The sequence below is a fragment of the Chlorocebus sabaeus genome, chromosome 7 (genome assembly GCF_047675955.1).
Source record: "Chlorocebus sabaeus isolate Y175 chromosome 7, mChlSab1.0.hap1, whole genome shotgun sequence".
In the NCBI taxonomy this organism is placed as follows: domain Eukaryota; kingdom Metazoa; phylum Chordata; class Mammalia; order Primates; family Cercopithecidae; genus Chlorocebus; species Chlorocebus sabaeus.
This window is the reverse complement of record NC_132910.1, coordinates 90609570-90633065: the sequence shown is the minus strand read 5'-3', so window position 1 is coordinate 90633065 and position 23496 is coordinate 90609570. Positions and strand designations below refer to the sequence as shown.

General features: G+C 39.9%; 1 protein-coding gene across 1 annotated transcript in view; it reads left to right on the top strand.

The window, feature by feature from the left end:
- Positions 1–23496, top strand: part of SETD7 (SET domain containing 7, histone lysine methyltransferase) — a 51960-nt gene that overhangs the window by 8902 nt on the left and 19562 nt on the right. The window contains exons 2-4 of the mRNA XM_007999835.3: positions 1397–1526; positions 15274–15475; positions 19735–19924. Of these exons, the coding sequence (XP_007998026.1) occupies positions 1397–1526; positions 15274–15475; positions 19735–19924 (522 nt within the window). The remainder of the gene's footprint in view (positions 1–1396; positions 1527–15273; positions 15476–19734; positions 19925–23496) is intronic.

Sequence of the window (23496 nt, the reverse complement as noted above, 5' to 3'; positions counted from 1 at the left end):
TGTTGGCCAGGCTGGTCTCAAACTCCGGACCTCGGGTAATCCACCCGCCTCAGCCTCCCAAAGTGCTGGGATTATAGGCGTGAGCCACCACAGCCGGCCGCATATTTATTCTTTATGAGAGTGTGTACTTACCATCTTTTCCAAGGGCTAATATTCCTTTATCATGTTAGAATAAATTATTTTAGGAGACTAAATATTTCATTGTGGTAGTATGGTTTGTGTTTCCTTTTATGTCTGTGAGCCATCTGGAAGCTACATTTCGATGTTTAATGTCCCTGCATTAGACACAGTGTTTAATGTTTTCATGCCTTTTCTCTCCATGGCCCAGGTTGTTACCCCAAGAAAAAGCCAGTAAAATAACTACTGCCTTCATTTTCACCCACCTCTGCAAAATCAGCTCACCAGAATGATTGGGAAGACACCAATAAGGTGATTCCTGGGTTTTGTAAAACATGTAGATAGTAATAAAAAGTGTAAACATTAACTGTAAATGTCAATATTAAACTATACCAATCTTTGACCTAGGAAGAACCAGTGACTTAAAGGTCCATGTAATAACTTCTGCTGATAATCACAATCATTGCTTAAATGACCATGTGCATACTCTGGCTCCATTTAAAATACAAGCCCTCTGACACACAATGGTGGAAGGTGTATGATAAGGTTATTACTAAACATTCAAAGCTGAAGATTTTGTAAAGTAAAGCAGTAGGTTTAAGGTTAAGCTCAAGTTTAAGGTGAGAAGGACTCCAGGTTTCTGTGTTTGTACAATAAGCTGTATAACTCTTAGGGTAGTTTTAAAGATATGACTGTGTCCTTCATGTGAATATAACAATAACAGTGAGATTTTCAGACTGGCTAGCAGTCCTCCACATCATATTATAGAATGATATATAAAATCATATTGCATACTTAATGTTCTAGAATTAGATAATTTATTCCAATGACTGCGTATGTGGCAATTGACTATAAAACAGTGGAATCTCAACCGCACTTCAGTTAAGCATGAGAGATTGGAGGCATCAATTCCAAATATGAGGACTCTCGGGAGAGTACTTGGTAAATTGTGACGTGCCCTGCAGAGGATATTACTGATAATGACTCTCAGTTCCAGGTAAAAAGCAAGCTTATTTAAAGTTCATATTCTGGAATGTGTCTAAGTCTGTTCTGGACCTATAAGTTCACAAGTGTACGTAACAATCAGTTTGGTACTGCTGGTGCCGATGAGGTGAGAAACCTTTGCACGCTGACTGTCCTTTCATGCCAGGGAGGGGACCCTTTGGCAGCTGGAGGGGAGTTGGGCAGGGGACTTGCCTTGCAGCATCTGAATGCTTAGACGTCAGATAGGAGGAGCACTGACGATGTTAAGGTTTGCCTTGTGGTTCCCTTTCTCCAGGACACCTGGATGATGACGGATTACCACACGGGTTCTGCACAGTCACCTACTCCTCCACAGACAGATTTGAGGGGAACTTTGTTCATGGAGAAAAGAACGGACGGGGGAAGTTCTTCTTCTTTGATGGCAGGTAGCACTCACAGTTTTATTTTGTTCTTTGGGGGTACTGAATTATTTTATGTTAAGGAATAATACAAATGAAAGAATTCAAGTGGAAGTTTTTCTACAATTTATACAATGGCTAAAATTAACCCCTACCTGTAGGCACTGCTTTGGTGACTGGGGACGTCACCCTGTGGTTATGGGGAAGCCAGCCTAAGGCTTAGCTCTTGTCATCACTGTCTCCCAGACTGTGCTTGGCCAGAAGATACCAGATTCGGGGGCCCCTATCTTGCATAAGTAGGTTACATGGTCACCCAATTCTTTGATGGATTTCACTTCATCATTCCAGCAGCGCATCTCCCTGAAGTCACACAAGGGGGGATCGTTTTTGTCAGTGGCCAGTTTGCACAGTTCCAGTAGAGTCAGATTCTTGCTTTTTTCCAAGGGTCACACACACTCCATTGCGTTCAGCACACTCTGCCAGATGTCACAGTCTGGCATCTTAGTACCCTGAAGGAAGATTCTGCCACCTTGTTGGTTCTTCTGCTTCATCGGTTTCTCAGCTTGTTGCCTCTCCTCATGAGATTGATGAAAAAATGCTTGGCAAAGTTCTTCAAAGCCACATCATTGCAGTCCCAGTAATAAGACATAAACAGGTACACACAGGAGGGCAACTTTCTAGACTTCGGTTTTTTAAATGCCTGTCTTTTGTGTAATTGATCTTTTTGTGTGATAATTTAATACTAATGTCAGAACTATGATTTTCCACAGTGTACCTCTAGTTAAAGTATTTTTCAGAGCAGGATTTCTTTTATTTTACTCTCATCCCCTGTCTGAGGACGCTGAGAGGCAGAGGCTCCTTACTCGCTGGTGACAGATAGGAATGACTATAGGACATTTTTCTTTCAAGAAGAGATGGGGTTGCCCTGGCCCAGCTTCCCAACAATGACTTTTAGGCCCTGTCAGCTTCAGGAGCAGAGAGTGACCATGTGAATTTCTCAAGCATTTAGTGGAATTCAGAGCCGCAAAAGAGTCAACTATTTTCAGACCCGTTGATTGGGTAAAACGGAAACAGACTTCACCAAAGCAGGTTATAGGATTCTGTGGGATACCACACCACTTACTAAACTCCTGACATTGGTAATAGGCCAAAGCTTCCTTTGGGAAAGAAAATGTCTAAGCTGACAACTGAAGGGTGATGGCAGGAACTGGTATGTGATCCAGAATCGCTTTTCTGTAGGCGAAGTGGTTTGTTTTAAAGGGGGTAATATTACTTAGGGTTTCGATGATCTGATGCAATGAGGGGTGAAAAAAGCAATAAAAACCCTCTACATAACTCTTGTAAAATTGCATTTTAATTATAATTCCAACCTTCATTTTCCCATTGCCCCCAACCCCACCTTTTTGTAAACCAGGGTTTTGCTTACAAACTGTAAATTTTAAATTGTCAGATATTTTACTTCCTTTCTTTTGGGTGGATACTTGAGTGCCATAGAGGCTCCTTTCAATATGTTGGTATTGGCCTGGGCATGTTGGCTCACATCTGTAATCCCAGCACTTTGGGAGGCTGAGGTAGGAGGATTGTTTTAGCCCAGGAATTTGAGAACTGACCGGGACAACATCGTGAGACCCTGTCTCTGCCACCAGGTGTAAAGACCCTGGGACCTGTGGTCCCAGCTGCTGGGGAGGCTGAGGCGGGAAGATTTCTTGAGCACTCCAGCCTGGGTGACAGAGCAAGACCCTGTTTCCAAAAAAAAAAAGTTGGTATCAGTGCTTTTCTCTCCTATGACTTCTTTAACCTATCCAGAGGGGAACTTTTCCTGCCCCATTTCCACTGCAATTTTTTATAGCTCTTTTTTCTGAAAAGTGTCACTTTTAACCTGATTCTGCCAATTTTTTTATTCATTCAACAAGTACATATTTATGTAAATGTCTCTTTCATCTCCAAGGACAGAGGTTTCCTTGAGGGCAGAATCTGTGTCTATTACATTTTTTATGCTTCATAGCACTTTCTCTTAATTTGATACTAAAGAGAAGTCCTTCCTAAGTGAGAGTGGGAGCTGAAAGAGAGGGTAGAATTCATCCAGAACACCCTCCACCTGCCATGCAAACACACACACACACACACACACACACACACACACACACACTCTTTAAATCTGGTAGTTTGATGATGATCGCCAGTAACTGATTGACTCTATGGGAAAACAGTCCAGCAGATTTGTCTGAATTTGGTGTTGGTTACCTGCTTGCTTTATGGGGCAAATACTCAGAGTACTGATGGGCTAGACTAAACTTCTGAACCAGTGTGCCGAGAATGAGCTACTTGTTAGCTTCAAGATGCTGAGCCCCTCAGCCCTAGGGTAAGATAGCCAAGTGGGGCCTGAGACTTCTTGAGCACCTGTCTTCTCATGTCTGGCTAGTAACTTCTAGCCCCAAACAGCTTCATCTGCTTAACCTAGTGTGTCAGACAAATGCATTAATTTGCAAGTGTGTCATGATATGAACAAGCTGAAGCACCAGGCCAAGTTGCAGCACTAGCCCAGTTACTATCTATAGGCTAGAAATACATTAAATGATTTTTTTTTCCTTTTGAGGCACTAATTCACTATTTTTTTTTTTTTTTGAGATCGGTTCTCACTCCGTTACCCAGGCTGGAGTGCAGTGCCATGATCATGGCTCACTGCAGCCTCAACCTCCCTGGACTCAGGTGATCCTCCCACCTCAGCTTCCTGAGTAGCTGTGACTGCAGGTGCGTGCCACCACGCCAGGCTAATTTGTTTTGTATTTTTTATAGAGATGGGGTTTTGCCATGTTGCCGAGCTAGTCTCAAACTCCTGAGCTCAAGTGATCCACCCGCCTCAGCCTCTCAAGTGCTGGGGTCACAGGCCTGAGCCATTGCGCCCAGCCTAACCAGTTCACTAATTTTTTTTTTTTTTTTTTTTGAGACAGAGTCTCGCTGTCTTGCCCAGGCTGGAGTACAGTGGTGCGATCTCGGCTCACTGCGAGCTCCGCCTCCTGGGTTCTCGCCATTCTCCTGCCTCAGCCTCCTGAGTAGCTGGGACTACAGGTGCCCGCCACCATGCCCAGCTAATTTTTTTTCTTTTTTTTTTTTTTTAATGTATTTTTTTGGTAGAGATGGTTTCACCTTGTTAGCCAGGATGGTCTCAATCTCGATCTCCTCACCTCATGATCCACCCGCCTCAGCCTCCCAAAGTGCTGGGATTACGGGTGTGAGCCACCATGCCTGCCCAATTCACTAATTTTTATATCTACCACTCAAACACCTGTGAAGATGTTGATTAAATAGAATCAAGGAAAAATAGTGTTAGCGAGGACCTCAAGAGATTATCTTGGTTATCTTCAGGTAGATGAGAGTTAATACCTTAAGGGGAAAATGTCAGTATTATTGGTTTTATTACACATGATGTAACAATGTGGTGACAGGATCTCAAAAGGTTGTCGTCATCTTCTTAAACCCAAATACTGATCACGTTACCAGACATCTGCTAAAAGGATTTGCTGTAAAAATTAGTAAGAGAGTCTTACAACTGAAAAAAAGGCCAAGAATCTACCAGGGTTTTCTAAGGCAGATGTGGGATTTGATTATGGATAAGTCAGTTGTTTCTACATGAAGTAGTTTTTATTATATTTATCTATTAGTTTTTCTCCCTGTTCCCACCCCCGGCTTTTAGGGCCTGGTGTGTTGGGTAAAATTAAGTGGGAATGCTTTGCCTTTATTGTCAGTCATCAACCTTTGGTCTGGAAAAATTCCTTAAAAGAGGCTGGTGTTAGGTTTTGAAATAAGCGAGGAGACAAAAGCTTTGTATTGAAGAAAGTTGTTGAAACCTGTTATGCTGGTTTATGTCCCATCAAAGAGTTTGTCTGCAATTGTGGGAACCTATGTTTGGAAAGAGACAAGGAAAATCACAGTGTAGTAACAGAAGACTTGGCCTAAGTATTCTAATCTTATATGAAAACTGAACCCCAGTATATGATTTATGAGAAGTATCCAAACAAATATAAACATATCCAGAAAATTCTAGAATCAGTGTTTCCCTTGACATCGAATGAGATAAATCTGAATAAGAATTTCAGATATCCAGATAACCATGCAAAATGGCCCTGTGAAATTTTAAAATCAAATTTGTAAATAGAAGCAGAATATTTTATTTTGTTTTTAAATTGCAAACATAACAAATGCTTAGTGGAATAAAAAAAACTTCAAATTCAGAAATGTAAAAAGTGAAAGTGCTCCCCCTCCTTTTTTTAACCCCAACCTATGCCGTAGAAGTAATTACTATTGGCAGAGAATTTGTGCTTCTTAACTAAATATATTCAAGGTAAAATATAGAAATAGCTATTTTTAAAGTTTTATTTTAATTGACATGTAACTGTCCATTTTTCTGGGGTAAAGTGTGATGTTTTGATACATAAATACATTGTGTAATGATCAATCAGGGCAATTAGCATATCTATCACCTCAAAGATTCATCATTTCTTTGTGGTGAGAACATTCAAAATCCCCTCTTCTAGCCATTTTGAAGTATACAATATATTATTATTGACTGTAGTCACCCTATTATGTAATAGAACACCAGAACTTATTCCTGCTATCTAACTGTAACTTTGTACCTGTTGACCAACCTCTCCCCATCCTTCTCTCCTGCCTTCTTTTCCCCAGCCTCTGTTAACCACTGTTCTATTCTCTACTTCTGTAAGATCAGCTTTTTCAGATTCCCCACATACAAGTGAGATCATGCAGTATTTGTCCTTTTGTGCTTGGCTTATTTCACTTTACATGATGTCTGTCCTCTAGGATCATTCATATTGTCACAAATGACAGGATTTTGTTTTGTTTTTATGCTGAATAGTATACCATTGTGTACGTGTATACCACATTTTCTTTATCCATTCATCCATTAATGGAAACTTGGGTTAATTTCATATCTTGGCTGTTGTAAACAGTGCAATAAACATGAAAGTGCAGATACCTCTTCAACATACGGAATAAATAGCTATTTATTTCTAAATCAGTTTAAATAGCCAAATATACATTGTTTACCTGTTCACAACTGTCTCAGATTCAGAATGTTTGCTAGTTTTGAGATCATAATACTTACTCTTCTCTTCATTATATGACAAAATGTGGAACAGAAAAGCTAAGTTACTACAACCAGCTTATTAAGTCAGAAACCTAAAATCAGAATACTCATGCTTTACCAATGGTTTGCCCTACAAATAAGGAATGAATGAGAACATAACCTTGTTTTTAAAATTGTTTTTTAAGCAGCTATTGTGTCCATTCCCACCTCCTCTGTTAAAAGGAAAGAAGAAAATTATCCTGAGATTCAGTAACTGGGACTTCTTTACATCCACTCTGGTCCCGAGATAAAGGAATTTATGCAGCGCAGTGACAGGAATCTTGAGGCTTTGTTGGTGTGGATCTGGAGTCTGTCTGGCACTGGTGGATTTGCTAGAGTACCATGGGATGTGATGAAAACGTGTAGTGTTCAAAATATTTTGATACACACGTCTCTAATTTTTATACTAATCTTCGACTCTGGATGTTTATTTTCATGTATCTTTCCTAATTGTTCTTATTTTGACCATGATTTATGAACCTAAAGGCAAGACTTTTCCCAATCCTAGAATGGTAACAAGAAAGAGATATTTCTTCAGACTGGCTTTGCGGGGGCTGCAGAATACTAGGGTCCTGTGGTTTTTAGCCTAATTATGAAGTGGAGATTAGGTAATTCATTCAGCTTTATTTGTTTATATTGTTGATGCCTCTCCTTCACATGCCAATTAGATGTTAAAGGATTTACTACTCCATGGCTTCTTTCTCCTGTGCCCAAGTCCTTTTCTGATGTTGTTTGGCTACATTTGCCCAGAGGCTCCTTGTAATTTATCACTGGCCAAATAACCTAAGCAAGGTCACCCATCTCATGAGCCACTGAGAAAGGATGGCATTCTCCAGGTGTCAAGTCTATGCAGGATTTCTTGTGTTTAGTTTTCAGAAAGTGCTTGATCACAATTCAGAGAAATTAGAGTTGGATCGGACTTCTGAAGTCATACATTCCAACCTCCCACACGAGGCAAAAGTTTCTTTTGTGTTCCTGACCGTCCTCTAGCTTTTGTTGGAACCAACCCCAGCAAATATATTCATCTGTATTCCAACAAACAGTTCTGATTGAGGAAAAAAATTTTGTGACATGCAAGAAGAGAATGCAAATGAAATGGATAACATTGAATAACAACAAGAGTGCAAATGAAGTGGATAACATTGAATAACTACCATTTCTTCAACACTGGACACATGGTCTTGATAACAATCTAGGAGGCGGGTTTTATAATCCCATTTGACATATGAAGAAACTAAGGCACAGAGTGGCTAAATAACTTGCCCCAGGTGACCTAGTTAAAAATGATTGGAGCTGAGACTCACACCAAGGCTAATTCAATTCTAGAGCCAACCCTCTCTTTCACTATATCTGCTACCGTCTTCCAACTTGAAGCAGGGAAATAGCTGTGGGCCTGACTGCCTTTCTTCCATTCTTTAATTTTCCTTGAAGTTACTCATCAGCCATAGTTGTGAAATGTTACAAAGAGTCCTGGAGTGAATTCAGTTATGTTCTTGTAGGGGCCTTAACAACTTGGGAGGAGCTTGGAAGATTGACAGAAAGTTTTCCTGAGGAATCAATTCCGAAGAATTCTGTTCTAGCTATTTGGCCCCCCTGAACTTCTGTTTTCTTAATTTGCAAAATGGAGATAATTATAGCTGCTTTTCAGGATTGTTGTGATTGAATGAGAAAACCTGTAAAGACCCTTAAAGTGTAGGACACTTAGAAGGTGCTCAGGGGAAAGGATAGATTATTATTTTATCATTGTTGTTGTTACTATTATTATTAATAATTATTAGGAAAGTGTCTTAGTCAGTTTGGGCTACTATAACAAATTCCACAGACTAGGTGGCTTAGACAACAGAAATTTATTTCTCACAGTTCTGGAGGCTGGACTTTCACAGTTCTGGACTTCCCAAGGCCAAGATCAGGGCACCTACACTTTGTGTCTGTCGAGGGCCCACTTCCTGGTTTGCAGATGTCCATCTTCTTTTTTTTTTTTTTTTTTTTTCCTTTTTTTGAGACAGAGTCTCGCTCTGTCACCCAGGCTGGAGTGCAGTGGCTGAATCTCGGCTCACAGCAAGCTCCGCCTCCCGGGTTCACACCATTCTCCTGCCTTAGCCTCCCGAATAGCTGGGACTACAGACGCCCGCCACCTCGCCCGCCTAGTTTTTTGTATTTTTTAGTAGAGACGGGGTTTCACCGTGTTAGCCAGGATGGTCTCGATCTCCTGACCTCGTGATCCACCCATCTCGGCCTCCCAAAGTACTGGGATTACAGACTTGAGCCACCGCGCCCAGCCACAGATGTCCATCTTCTAATGATATCCTCACATGGCGGAGAGTAAAGGGAGAGAAAACAAGCTTTCTGATGTCTTTTTATAAGGGCATTAATCCCATTCAAGACGGCTCTTCCCTTGGGACCAAATCAACTCCCAAAGGCCCTACCTCTTAATACCATTATATTGGGTGTTAGGAGTTCAACACAGGAATTTGGGGAGACACAAACATTTAGTCCGTAGCAGAAAGTTTTCTTTAGGTTTGTTTTTAGAAAGCAAAACTAAATTTCATTTCTCTTCAAATATTTTACTGTTATTTTGAGGCTTTATAATAATTAGATCTATAGTAGACTCATAGATCTTCTCTTAAAGGATTAAAAAAAAAGAAAACCTTCAAAGATAGCCAGTAATTATATTATATGGAAGCATTAGAGTTCTCCATCAAACTTGCTGCAACACCTTGGAAGAAGTTGAAGTTTCTGACTGGAAATAGTTCTAGCAGATGGATTGGATCTCCTGTTGCTGCTCTTCGCTTAGTTTGCAGTATTTCAAAAGATCATATATATTGCTATATAAAATAATTCCTAAAATAATGTTTTCATACTAAGGGTCACAATTCAATTTGGTTAGAGCTGGGAGTTTAAGGAGTGATGATTCATTTTTTAAATTTCCTCTCGGTTATTGTATTGCTAGGGCTGACAAAAGGAAGGGAACACAGTGGAAGAAAGGGAACAGAATTTAGGCCCCAGGAGGCGAAAAGTCCAAAACCTTCTAGACCCCAGAACCATGAAGAAAAGTCAACACTGTTAAATCTCCAAGAACAGTTTTCTATATTCAAATACTAACAGGAATTTTTAATGAAAATACAGCAATATCTGAATAAAATACAGATATGTAAGTCTAGGAAATACAGATATGTAAGTCTAGGAAAACAACTATAGAATTTCTCCATTTCTTTGTAAGTCAGATTTCTTAATTTAACTGATTTCTCGAAATTTAACTGCTAAGTACAAGAGGTTGGATAAAACAGGCAAAATTAGTCTATGTGCAGAAAAAGAAATTTAATTAAAATTTGTTTTAATTTCCTCAACATTTTCCAGTTGTTTGATTCAGATGATGGTACCAGAAAAATCAAACAATTGCAAGACCATTTTTGTAATTTCTTAACATACTAAAGAATCTGCCAAGATGTTGAAAGGAACTTTAAATACAAGTTAAGCACGTTAAGAACATTCTGTATAGTATGATCCCATTTTTATTAAAATAACAAAAACAAAAGGTAGGAAAATGCATGGTATAGAAATGAGGAGAGTGGCCGGGTGTGGTGGCTCACGCCTGTAATCCCAGCACTTTGGGAGGCTAAGTTGGGTGGATCACTTGAGGTCAGGAGTTCAAGACCAGGTTAGTCAACACGGTGAAAACCCATCTCTACTAAAAATGCAAAAATTAACCAGGTGTGGTGGCACACACCTGTGATCCCAGCTACTCAGGAGGCTGAGGCAAGAGAATTGCTTGAACCCAGGAGGCAGAGATTGCAGTGAGCCGAGATCGTACCACTGTATTCCAGCACAGGCAACAGAGCGAGACTTCATCTTAAAAAAAGAAATGAAAAAAGTCTTAAATATTATATGTGAAATTGGGGAAGAGGACTGAGAATTTCTACTTTCTGCATCTTAGTACTGCTTGAGTTGCTTTTTATGTGTTTGTTTTACAGTGAACACATACTGCTTTTTTTTAGAGGCCCTTATTTTTTTCCAGTCAATTGGATCACTCATAAATTATTGCAGATAGGAATTTTTCTTGCTTATACTTTAAAAATAGATTTAATGCAGTTTTATAAATTTCTTTATCTATTTCAGTGTTTCATAACTGTTTCTTTGATGATGCTTTTTAAACCCAGTTTTTTAGTAGGAAGCTTGCCATCATACACATGAATATGCATGTTTAATAATAATAGCTGTTCTTTATTTAAGCAATCACTATGTGCCAGACCATGTTCTAAGCATTTGATATGTATTAACCCATTTAACCCTTATAACAATGCTCTGAGTAGTCCAACTTACAAATGAAGAAATGAAGCATAGGAAGTTTAAGAAACTTTGCTCACGTACAGCCTATAGACATATCGAATTCATACAAAGAATGCTCCCTGCACTTGAATAACACTGTCATGTTCCTTCTCAATCTTCTCTTCTCAATGCAAAATGATCCTGCTTTCCATTTCTATTCTTTTGCTTAGGAATTATCAATATGAAGTTTATATGTTAGGAGAGGGATACGTGGATGCATATTTCCTAATTTGTTCCCATAAAGGGCTTACAATCTAGTTAGAGAAATAGGACACGTAAATTTAACATCAATAAAGACATGGAGTGTTCTGTAATAGTACATGCCTAGGCTCCGATGAGTAATGTGCACGGCGGGGCTGCCAAGATCAGGATAGATTTACTTTGTAGGAAAATGAGGCTCCCTGCGGATGATGAGTAGGCTCTGTTTAAGACAGTGACCAGCAGACTTGCTCTGAAACCCAGCTCTCAATCCAGTTTCACCAAGAAACATTAGAAGGCTATTTCTATGTACCTACTTTTCAAATATGACCAGATATTAACATTTTAATGGATACAAAATAATGTCATTTTCCCATGGCTTCTTTCTTTTTTCTTTTTCTTTTCTTTCTTTCTTTTTTTTTTTTTTTTTTTTTTTTTTGAGATGAAGTCTCCCTCTGTTGCCCAGGTTAGAATGCAGTGGCACAATCTCGGTTCACTGCAACCTCTGCCTCCTGGGCTCAAGCAATTCTCGTGCCTCAGCCTTTGGAGTAGCTGGGATTACAGGTGCCTGCCACCATGCCCAGCTAATTTTTGTATTTTTAGTAGAGAGGGGGTTTCACCATGTTGGCCAGGCTAGTTTCAAACTCCTGACCTCAGGTGATCCTCCTGCCTCAGCCTCCAAAGGGCCAGGATTACAGGCATGAACCACCATGCCCGGTCTTTTTTTTTTTTTTTTTTTTTGAGACAGATTCTCGCTGTCACCCAGGCTGGAGTGCAGTGGCACGATCTCCGCTCACTGCAACCTCTCCCTCTTGGGTTCAAATGATTCTTGTGCCTCACCCTTCTGAGTAGCTGGGATTACAAGCATGTGATACCACCCCTGGCTAATTTTTGTATTTTTAGTAGAACTGGGGTTTTACCATGTTGGCCAGGCTAGTCTTAAACTCCTGGCCTCAAGCAATCCACCTGCCTCGGCTTCCCAAAGTGCTGGAATTACAGGCCTGAGCCACTGCACCCAGTGGCTTTTTTCTTTTTTGATAGAAAAATGCCAGAAATTTCAGAATAGTCATTATTAGCCCACAATTATTTTTGTTTTCAATGAAGAAAAAAGAAAAGAAAAAAAAGTCATAACTTTTTTTTCCCCCTGGCTGTCCTTAAGGATTTTAAACGTTTCCTCACATATGTTTTATGGAAAGCAAGGAAAAATAGAGTGTGGAAGCTAAGCTATATAAAGGTCAGTGAGTAAACTTTCAATATGAGCAGAGCTTTTTAGAGCAGAGATAAGCAAACTTTTTATGTATGTGGTGAGAGTAAAATCGAGGCTCTGTAGGCCACATACGGTTTCTGCTGCAGCAATTCAACACTGCTCTTGTAGTATGAAAGCAGCCATAGACGATGTAGAAAGGAATATGCATGGCTTTGTTCCAGTAAACTTTATTTACAAAAACAGTCAGCAGACCATAGTTTGCCAGCCTCCTCTGGAAAGAGCAGTTAGAGAGAAAGGTAGTGCCTTGAATGCCAGTCTAAGAAACGTATATTTTATTTCCTCAATGACAGAGGATTTTAAAGACATCACTTTTTTTTACCCTGAAGAACCCAGTTTATGTGTTTCATATGCCCCCCTTTGTCCTCAGATTTCATCCAAGTTACTATTAAAAGTTGCCAAGCAAGCTAAGCTGTGGCCTCAGGCAGATGGCTGAAACAATAAAGCAGTAAGATTTGCTTTCCAATGCCTTAAGAATTTGCATTTGTGTACCTTGAGTCAGTTGGGCTAAGAGGGAAATAGCAGTTTGTTCTTCTTACTCTGATAGATACATGAAGATGGGCTCCACGGGTAAGGGAGGTTAGGACAAGCCACTGAATACAGTTGGGGGAAATGTCTGCAAGTCCATATTATTTTTTGTCTGATTTGCAAGACTTATGTCTTGTAGATTTGATCATAACCCTGAGAAATATTGGCAGACTAGTCTGTCAGGAAGTAATTCTACCCAAACTCACACAGGAACATTTTGAATACTGCTGAGAATCCAAAGTCAATAGGGTTGCCAGGATGAGCAAATAAAAATCTAGTTAAATCCAGGACACCCAGTTAAATTGGAATTTGCTCAACAAAAAAATGTAAGTATAATTATGTCCCATTCACTGTTTGGAACATACATAAACTAAAAAATTATTTGTTGTTTATCTGAAATTCAGACTTAGCTGGGAATCCTGTATCATAACTGGCAATCCTAAAAATGAAGATAAATGAATAAATAGTTTCTTGCACTACATAAATTACATCATTATGTCACTTGATTAGTACTCTTCACCAAGGATTTTTTTTTTAATTGTGGGAGTCTAATGACAGTTGAATCTCATTACTTCCAACCTCACTGTTTTAGAATTTTGATTATTTATGCAAAAGCTATGCTAAAGTGTACTTTATTCTCTTCATGAATTTAGGAAGCCTATTTGTCATTGATAGTACAAATAAAACTGAAAGAAAACTATTTATCTCCTTGGGAGACTACAAATAGTGTAATTACCTTTTAACCAGAAGCTATCATTGTTTAGAATGTGCTTTTCATTTAATAATTATAGATCATTCTCGGTTATGCATTGAAATAAGTCAAGACTTTACCAGGCAGAGTCAGGTGCAGCCACTTAAGTCCTCATGGCCCTCTTTGCATCCCATCTGCTCCAGTTCACAGTGTGTCTTGCCAGTCTGTCCTATACCATTGTGTTTGTTTTGTTCCTTATCTCCTCTAGAGCCTCACACAATGCTTGCTACTGAGAAGGCACACTATAGATGTTGACTAGTTGTGGCTGGGAGGCCGAGGTAGGTGGATCCCTTGAGCCCAGGAGTTCAAGACCAGCCTATGTAACATGACAAAACTTCATCTCTACAAAAAATACAAAAATTAGCCAGGTGTGGTGGCGCATACCTGTGGTCCCAGCTACTTGGGAGGCTGAGGTGGGAGGATGACTTAAGCCCCAGGAGCTCAAGGCTGCAGTGAGCCTTGATCATGCCACTGCACTCCAGCCTGGGTGATAGAGCAAGATCCTATCTCAAAAAAAAAAAAAAAAAAAAAAATTTACTAGTTGAATTAATGAATAAATGCTACCTGCCTCTGTTAAAATAAACAAGCTATCTTTGTTTCAAAATTTTCTTACATTTTAAATTTTAAAGATAATTTGAGTTGGTCTTTCCTTATTCCAAATTTTAGTACTTAAAGGGAATTTTGGGTAAAGTTAGTTTCATTTCATAGGGCCTTTCAGAGGCTAAGAATGAAAACATGTTCTTGAACTTGCAAATGTGTATTACAAGGAGAGAGATGGAGAAGTACTGGTAAGGTCACTGTGAGCACCCCTGTGAGCTTTCTTCTTGTGTAGGACCATGGGTCTCAAACTATCAGGATATTAGCAGGGTAGAGCCTGCAGTCTACCTTACTTGCCCCTGCTGGCCATGATTATGGATGTATGTATATGTATACACACACACACACACACACGTACATACATAGATATACATACCTACATAGATATACTTAAATAAATCCCCATATGTCTTCCAAGGAGATGGAAGTATTGTATCACTACCAATTATGGCTATCACTGATAAATAATACATTAGTGACTTGAAACAAATATGTAGACATTCACACACTTTAAGCCACATTTGTATCATTAGAGATTACTGTATATAAGCCATCTGAAAGAACCTTGAGAACTACCAGTGAATTCTGGAGCACTCTTGAGGGAAATTAGACATGAATGGTTTGTGTGTGGAACAGGTAACACCAGAATTTCTATTGCCTGGAAACATATTCAAGTGAACTTGTTCTTAGTTTCCATCAGTAGCTTTTTTCTTCTCTATTTTCTCCAGCAGAGTAAAAGGATTCCCAGGGACTGTGAGATTAGGTATTAAATCTCCATCTTTCTTCTCAGTCTTACCCATGTCCCTGAAGCATCTTTCCCTAGCAGTCGATGATAATTTAGGAGGCTGCACTGAATCCATGTCAGGGCTGACACAACTGGGCATGCAGTTCCTTGGATATGATCCTTTCTTCTAAGACAGTCGAGTCATGGTCTGACTATTCCTTTTTGTTTTTCCTTTCCTCACAGCACCCTGGAGGGTTATTATGTGGATGATGCCTTGCAGGGCCAGGGAGTTTACACTTACGAAGATGGGGGAGTTCTCCAGGGCACGTATGTAGACGGAGAGCTGAACGGTCCAGCCCAGGAATACGACACAGATGGGAGACTGATCTTCAAGGGGCAGTATAAAGATAACATTCGGCATGGAGTGTGCTGGATATATTACCCAGTAAGCCGTGTGACTGTTCACTCTGCTGGAAAGTAACATATTGTGACTCTTCACAATGAAGAGTAAAATGTATTCTGTGTTAGAACTTGGGAGTTGTGAAACCTGAGAGTCACCATAGCTGACACCAAGAGTTTATGAGGCATGGCCTCTCGCTGTTACTCACTATTGGCTTAGATTGTTGGCCCTTGAATCCATTATTAATTATTTTTCAGCATTGTTTTGGAAAGGAGTAATTAATCATGATTAAAACAAATTGGGACAAATTGGTTTTATGGTATCACTAATAAAGGCAAAATACATTGCTTTTAATTCTTTTGGCACATAGAGGGAGATGGCGGAAAATTTTATTGTTGCTATTAGTTTTATTCCCTGTTTCTCATATGTAAAAACCAGTCCAGCAATTTTTAATTTGGGGGAGCTTACTGCACTGTTGTTACTTGATTTTACAATTCCACTAACTACTTTTTAAGGTGTTTTATGGTTTATATTGTTTAAATTAAGGTGATTAAAGATAACTCACCTTTGAGTATTTGATAGCATTTTATGATATTTCTGGAGTCTATTAAAGTAAAAAGATACGGCAGAACCCATGGTTGGAAATTAATGCTCAAATTTTTATTTGCATTTCAAATGACCCGTCTGCTGTTAGTGAATTTCCAGAAAATGTTTCAGAAAATAGACCTTAGAAAACATTATTTTTATTTTATTTTATTTTTTATTTATTGAGACAGGGTCTTGCTCTGTTGCCCAGGCTGGAGTGCAGTGCCACAATCTTGGCTTACTACAACCTTCACCTCCCAGACTCAAGCCATCTTCCCACCTCAGCCTCCTGAGTAGTTGGGATTACAGGCATGTGCCACCACATCTGGCTAATATTTTTGTGGTCTTTTTTTAGGGACAGGGTTTCTCCATATTGCCCAGGCTAGTCTCGAACTCCTGAGCTCAAGCAATCCACCTGCCTTGGCCTCCTGAAATGCTGAAATTATAGGCATGAGCCACCACACCTGGCCAGAAAATATTTTACTTAATATTTTATTTTGTTCGTAACTTAAGTCAAAATACTTTTTTTGTTTTGAGACAGAGTCTCACTCTGTTGCCCAGGCTGGAGTGCAGTGGTGCCATCTCGGCTTACTGCAACCTCCGCCTCCTGGGTTCAAGTGATTCTCCTGCCTCAGCCTCCCAAGTAACTGGGATTACAGGCACATGCCACCACGCCTGGCTAATTTTTTGTATTTTTAGTAAAGATGAGATTTCACCATGTTGGCCAGGCACTGGTCTCAAACTCCTGACCTCGGGTGATTTCCTTGCCTCGGCCTCCCAAAGTGCTAGGATTACAGGCATGAGCCACCGCGCCCAGCTGGAAATACATTTTTTACTCTGAAACCTTATGATGAAAAAGTTCTAATACAAAGAAATGATTAGTTACATAGATAAGTAATCCCAGTTAAATCCACTTACACATTATTGTTCTTAAAAAATAAGTTATAATCTAGGAATAGGGCATAAGAAAATAATGTTGTAAAACATTTTCTAAGAATTGCTAAAGCATTTAAATATCCTCTTGGTAGGATCTGTGATAGATCAATTGTAACATGTACTGCTTAGGAGAAGAGAAGCAGAAAGATCAAAAGTGGTGGACGTGCTGCCTAGTGTAGGAGGACTGAAACCTGGCCTCGTGAGTAGCCGGGGTATGCATCTTGCTGCCCAGTGCTGGGGCACTGCTGATGTGACAGTGCATCTTGAAGTCAGGAGAAGTGGAACTCTCTACATAGAGATGAGGATAGGAAAGAAGCAAAGCGTTGGATTACCAGATTCTCCTACTACCTGTCATTTTACTTGTGACATTGTCAGTTAAAGTCCCCTGATGGGATCAAAGATGCGCCAAGATTGGTGAATGAATTGGGCTCGCTCAATGTGGTTGCATTTTGAAAACCAAATACATAGCTACATTTTAACCTTTAGCTTTAATTATCTTATCAAATCTCAAAGACTCTGCTGTAGTAAGGAGCATTGGTGAGCAAAAAAGCAGCCTTTGTCCTCTTAACCCCTACCCAGTAGAGAAATGGGTGTCAGTAGGTATCAGACCCTGGCTGCTCACCAGTCAAATGAACAATTTCTCCCCTGACGAGGAGGAGCCAGTGAGCAGAGGAGAAAAGCAGCCTTTTCTTCCCCCACACTCCCTGATACCTGATACAGCAGAGGAGGAAATTTTTGTAACAGGCCAAAGTAGGAACAAGGGGAGAAAAATGTGATGATTTTCTCTGCAGTCCGTATTTGTCAGCTCACTCTAAGAACAGCATATTTCTTTCAAAACTGTACCTTGAGAAAGTTTTTCATATGAGGTGTTTAATTAAAAATGTATAACTCCTTTTGGAAATGAAAGAAGAATTTCCGCTTTATCATTCTGGACAAATAAATTCACTCCCTCTGAAACCAGAAATTTAAATGTGTAAGGGGCCGGGTGCGGTGGCTCACGCCTGTAATCCCAGCACTTTGGGAGACCGAGGCGGGCGGATCCCGAAGTCAGGAGATCGAGACCACCCTGGCTAACACGGTGAAACCCCGTCTACTAAAAATATAAAAATTTAGCCAGGCATGGTGGTGGGCGCCTGTAGTCCCAGCTACTCGGGAGGCTGAGGCAGGAGAATGGCGTGAATCCAGGAGGCGGAGCTTGTAGTGAGCCAAGATCGTGCCACTGTACTCCAGCCTGGGCGACAAAGCAAGACTCCATCTCAAAATAAATAAATAAATAAATAAATAAAATAAAATAAAACACATTTAAGGGGAAAGATGTGAGACCCTGGAAAGACAGACTTCTGTTTTAAATAAAGAGTAATGGTGGCTTATGTTAGGCCTAGAGTATAAGAAGCACAAATGCTCTTATACCCTTCCATTCAATAATCATCACTAAAAGCCTGAAGGCAGACATTGCAGAAAGTACCATCTCCATGTATTCTCAATTATTAAGAATTAACTTGAAGAAAGAGCAATGACTATCCCTAGTGCACTTTCTATCCATTAAAAATGCTTCTAAGTATTTTTCTTTCTGTGTAAGTGCCGCGATTCATTTTTTAATTTACAGCTCTTTTCCTAGAAGGCAAAAAAAAGGCAGCATTTGGGATCACTCAAAAGTCATCCTACATCACTGACTTTGAGTAGCAAGCTGTTCCTAGATCCTCAAGTTGGAGAAATTAACCATGCTTTTAAAAGATGTCATGGCATTACTATTGTTATATCAAACTCACAAAGGTCTTAAATTTTCAAAGTTATACCATGAGGACCTTCTGGATGGGAAAAAAAAAAAAAAAGAAGAAGGAAAGAAACATCTCTGGCATCCTAGCTTAAATTATTCATTACTTTTTGGTAACCCAGTCCAATTTAAAAGCGTTTATGAATCACCTACTGTGTCCCTACCACTTATCAAGATACAGAATTATATGATAGCCTCTAAAGTATTCAATGCCCTAAAGTACTCAATGACCCTTAGGCATGAAATAAATGAAAGAGTTAAGCACGAAGCTCAGTGGGCTCCTCTGCTGAAAGGAGGTGAGAGGGAGCAGGAAATCGAGTGGGAAGAAAGAATTGAGATGGGAGTGGGATTTAGTTGATCTTTTTTCACTTTTCCTTCTAATTCCAAAAAATATGATGGTATAGGAGTCTCAGAAAGGCAGTGTCCAGACATCCTTTTGTTTGTCGCTGAAAACGAGCAGACAGCTCTCTTTACTCATGTACACTAAATTAATTCTTAAGTACATTTGAACTGAAGATTTTCCTAACACACTAGAAATCCAAAATTTAACATCGAGAAGGGAGATCATATGAATAGTGGGTAGGAGTGTCTTGCTAAAGATCATCATATTTGATTTTGGCCAAAAATAACACTTAGTTACATTTCCTGTAAATGTTGGTAATTGATGTTATAAATATCAAAGAAACATTATTTGTTTCTTAGATAGCAAACTAAGATAGAGTATCAGTAACTTGGTCCGGATTACAGACTGCAACGGAGTCTACCACTCTCTAAATCAGGCATACATGTCCCATATGCATATGACTTTCTAGCAGTATATTTGTATGGAGCTGGATGAGGAGCTGTGCATCATGTTTTTCTTACCCAGGTGAAAAGCTCAGGTTCCTAAACTGTTATTATCCCTACTGGTGCTATATTAATAATGGAAGTGCAGAAGAGGAATTTCTTGGAACTCATGTCCTAGACATACTATATATAATATTTTCTGGTTTTTGGTTTCTCCCATCAGGATGGAGGAAGCCTTGTAGGAGAAGTGAATGAAGATGGGGAGATGACTGGAGAGAAGATAGCCTATGTGTACCCTGATGAGAGGACTGCACTGTATGGGAAATTTATTGATGGAGAGATGATAGAAGGCAAACTGGCCACCCTTATGTCCACTGAAGAAGGGAGGCCTCACTTTGAGCTGATGCCTGGAAGTAAGTTGAATCTGCTTCAGATGGGTTGCTCCAATTCCAAAGCAGGTTGTTAGGGCTGATTTGAGAGAAGCTTCTTTTCTTTTCCTTTCTGTGTAGTTCTCTTTAATCATGTATTAGTCAGGTTTTATTGTATAACAGACACTGCACCTCCCCAGTGGCTTACAACAGCAACCACAGCTCTGCCGAGCAGCTGTACTCCAGCTGGCTAAGGCTGGGCTTAGGGGGCCAGGCCAGACTTGAGGCTTCTGGTCAGGTTTGAGTCAGCTCTCTGTCTTAATTCTGGGACCTAATCTGAAGGGACAATGGCAATGTGGGGCAAGATTTTCCCACAGTGGATCACAGAAGTGTCAGAGTATAAGCAGATACCTGTGATGCCTTTTGAAACCTCACCTTGGAACTGACATGGTGGCACTTTCACCCACTTTTCACTGATCAAAGCAAGTCACATGGCCAAGCAGGGAAATTACACCATGCACATTAGTGGGAGATACCGAAAAGTCATGTGACAAAGGGCCTAGGTATATAATTCTCATATAGTGAGGGAATAAAGAAATGACAGCAGTAATTCAATTGATTTCAAACGGTTATCTCTCCAAAAAACTGTACTATGATAATAAAGAACCAAATCAAGTAGATCTCTAAACTGTAAAGTTGATTGAGCCTGAGCTGTGACTGGAAAATATAAATGCATGTTGGCATCTTGAGCCCGACATCTTGCATGGAGCACAGTGTATGAGTGAACCCAATGGAATCCATATTTGAAAAAAGTATTATTTTCCTTTTAGAAGTACACATGTCACACTAAACATTTTTTCTGAGCATAAAATTACTAAGTGTAGAAAATCTGGGCCGGGCGCGGTGGCTCAAGCCTGTAATCCCAGCACTTTGGGAGACCGAGACGGGCGGATCACGAGGTCAGGAGATCGAGACCATCCTGGCTAACACGGTGAAACCCCGTCTGTACTAAAAAATACAAAAAACTAGCCGGGCGAGGTGGCGGGCGCCTGTAGTCCCAGCTACTCGGGAGGCTAGGCAGGAGAATGGTGTAAACCTGGGAGGCGGAGCTTGCAGTGAGCTGAGATCCGGCCACTGCACTCCAGCCTGAGCCACAGAGCGAGACTCCATCTCAAAAAAAAGAAAATCTGGAAAATATACAAAGAAAAATCAAGATTTTGCATTTTGAGTGGCACAGCTTAAGAAAGCTATTGAATTGGTCTGATTCCTTGAAAATAATATGTGCATGTATTTCTGATCCAGGTTTGGTTATAGGGAGAAAAAAATAGAAAAGACAATAAATCTAGGCATTAATAGGCTTAAATAGTATTTAGTTATTTGGGATCTGAAGAAGAATCTCCAAAGGAAGCTTGTCCAAAAGTGAAAAATTTAGCATTTATATTTAGGTCCAATTTGGGTTGCTTTAAATGTCTTTTTTGTTTTTTTAAGTTAAAAATGGAGACAGTCTAAATGCAATGTGGGATTCTGGATTGGATCCTGGAAGAGAAAAAGGACGTTAGTGGAAAAACTGGTGAAATCTAAATAAAGTCTAGAGTTTAGTACATAGTAATGTATCTGTGTTGGTTTCTTAATTTTGACAAATGTACCATGCACTGTAAGAAGTTAACATTAGGAGGAACAGTGAGGATGCTCTGTGCTTTCTTTGCAACTTTTCTATATACAGTCATGGGCCCATAATAACTGTGGTACCATAAGATTATGCCATATTTTTGTTTTTATTTTCATTTTATTTTTTAAGGGACAGGATTTCACTCTGTTGCCCAGACTGGAGTGGACTGGTGTTATCATAGCCCACCGCAGCCTTGAGCTCCTGGGCTCAAGCAATTCTCCTGCCTCAGCCTCCCCAGTAGTGAAGACTATAGGCATGCACCACAATGCCCAGCTAAATATTTTTAATTTTTTTGTAGAAACAGGGTATTGCTGTATTGCTCAGGCTGGTCTCAAAATCCTGGCCTCAAGCAATCTTCCTGCCTCAGACTCTCATAGTGCTGGGATTACAGGCATAAACTACTGAACTCAGCTAAGATCATACCATATTTTTACTGTATCTTTTCTACATATAGAAATGTTTAGATACACAAATCCTTCCCATTAGGTTACTGTTGTCTACGGTATTCCCTGTAGTAACATGCTATACCGGTTTGGAGCCTGGGAGCAATAGGCTGTACCATTTATTAATAGCTTAGGTTTGTAGTTGGCTATACCATCTAGGTTTGTGTGAGTACACTCTCTGATATCAGTTTGCTTAATGACCAACTCGCCTCACGACACATTTCTCAGAACGTATCCCCTTCATTATGTGATGCATGTCATGTATTTGAAATTACTCCAAAATGAAAAGTTTATTTAAAAAAAAGGGAAGTAGTAATCTTTGAACTACAAACTCTGATATCTATGCCCTTGATCTATGTTCTGAAAGGAGACACTGTTATAATATTTAGAAATGAGGAGACTTGAAACAAGGGAGGATCCCAATTGGTGATGCCAACTTTAAAACTTCAGAAGTAGCAGCATTTTTAGTGGCAGGTGCCTGAATTTAAGAATCACCTAATCTGAGACCTAGCTCTAACATTTACTATATATCCTTGGGCAAGTTATTTATTTTTTCAGAACCTGTTTCCTCATTACCAAATGTGGATATTAGCACCTACCATAAAACACCGTAATGAAAGTTGTTGTTATTACATTCTTCTTGCTATAAATAAGAAACAGTAGGCCGGGCCTGGTGGCTCACAGCTGTAATCCTAGCACTTTGGGAGGCTGAGCCGGATGGATCACTTGAGCCCAGAAGTTCAAGATCAGCCTGGGTAGCATGGTAAGATCCTGTCTCTACAAAAAAAAAAAAAAAAAATATATATATATACACACACACACACACACACACACACACACACACATATATATATATGTATGTATGTATTAGCTGGACATTGTGGCATGTGCCCGTAATCTCAGCTACTTGGGAGACAGAGGTGGGAGGATCGCCTGAGCTCAGGAAGTCAAGGCTGGAGTGAGCTGAGTGCACTGCACTCCAGCCTGGGCGACAGGAGTGATACCCTGTCTTAAAAAAAAAAAAATGTTGAGAGTGAGAATTCTCAAAGGAATTATTATTTTTTTAGAATTTCTGGTTGCTTTAGCTGGGTGTGGTGGTACATGCCTGTAGTCCCAGCTACTCAGGAGGCTGAGGCACAAGAACCACTTGAACCTGGGAAGTGGAGGTTGCAGTGAGCCAAGATAGCACCCCTGCACTCCAGCCTGGGTGACACGCAGATATTCTGTCTCAAAAAAAAAACTTCTGGTTGCAAATAAACATTCACTTCAAATTAACTTAAGGCAAAAAAGAAAGGGGGGATTTAATGGCAAGATTCCTGCAGACCTCAGGTATTTTGAAATGTTGAATAGTTTGAGCCTCAAAAGGGCCAGGAACCATGGCTGCTCTGGCACTCCGAAGATCCCATGGACAGATCTTTAGTCTAATGTTCTGCCATGTTTGTGTTTCTCCTCTGCCCCTTTCAGTTATAATTATTGACCTGTTGACTAGCCAGTGGGTTAGGGGG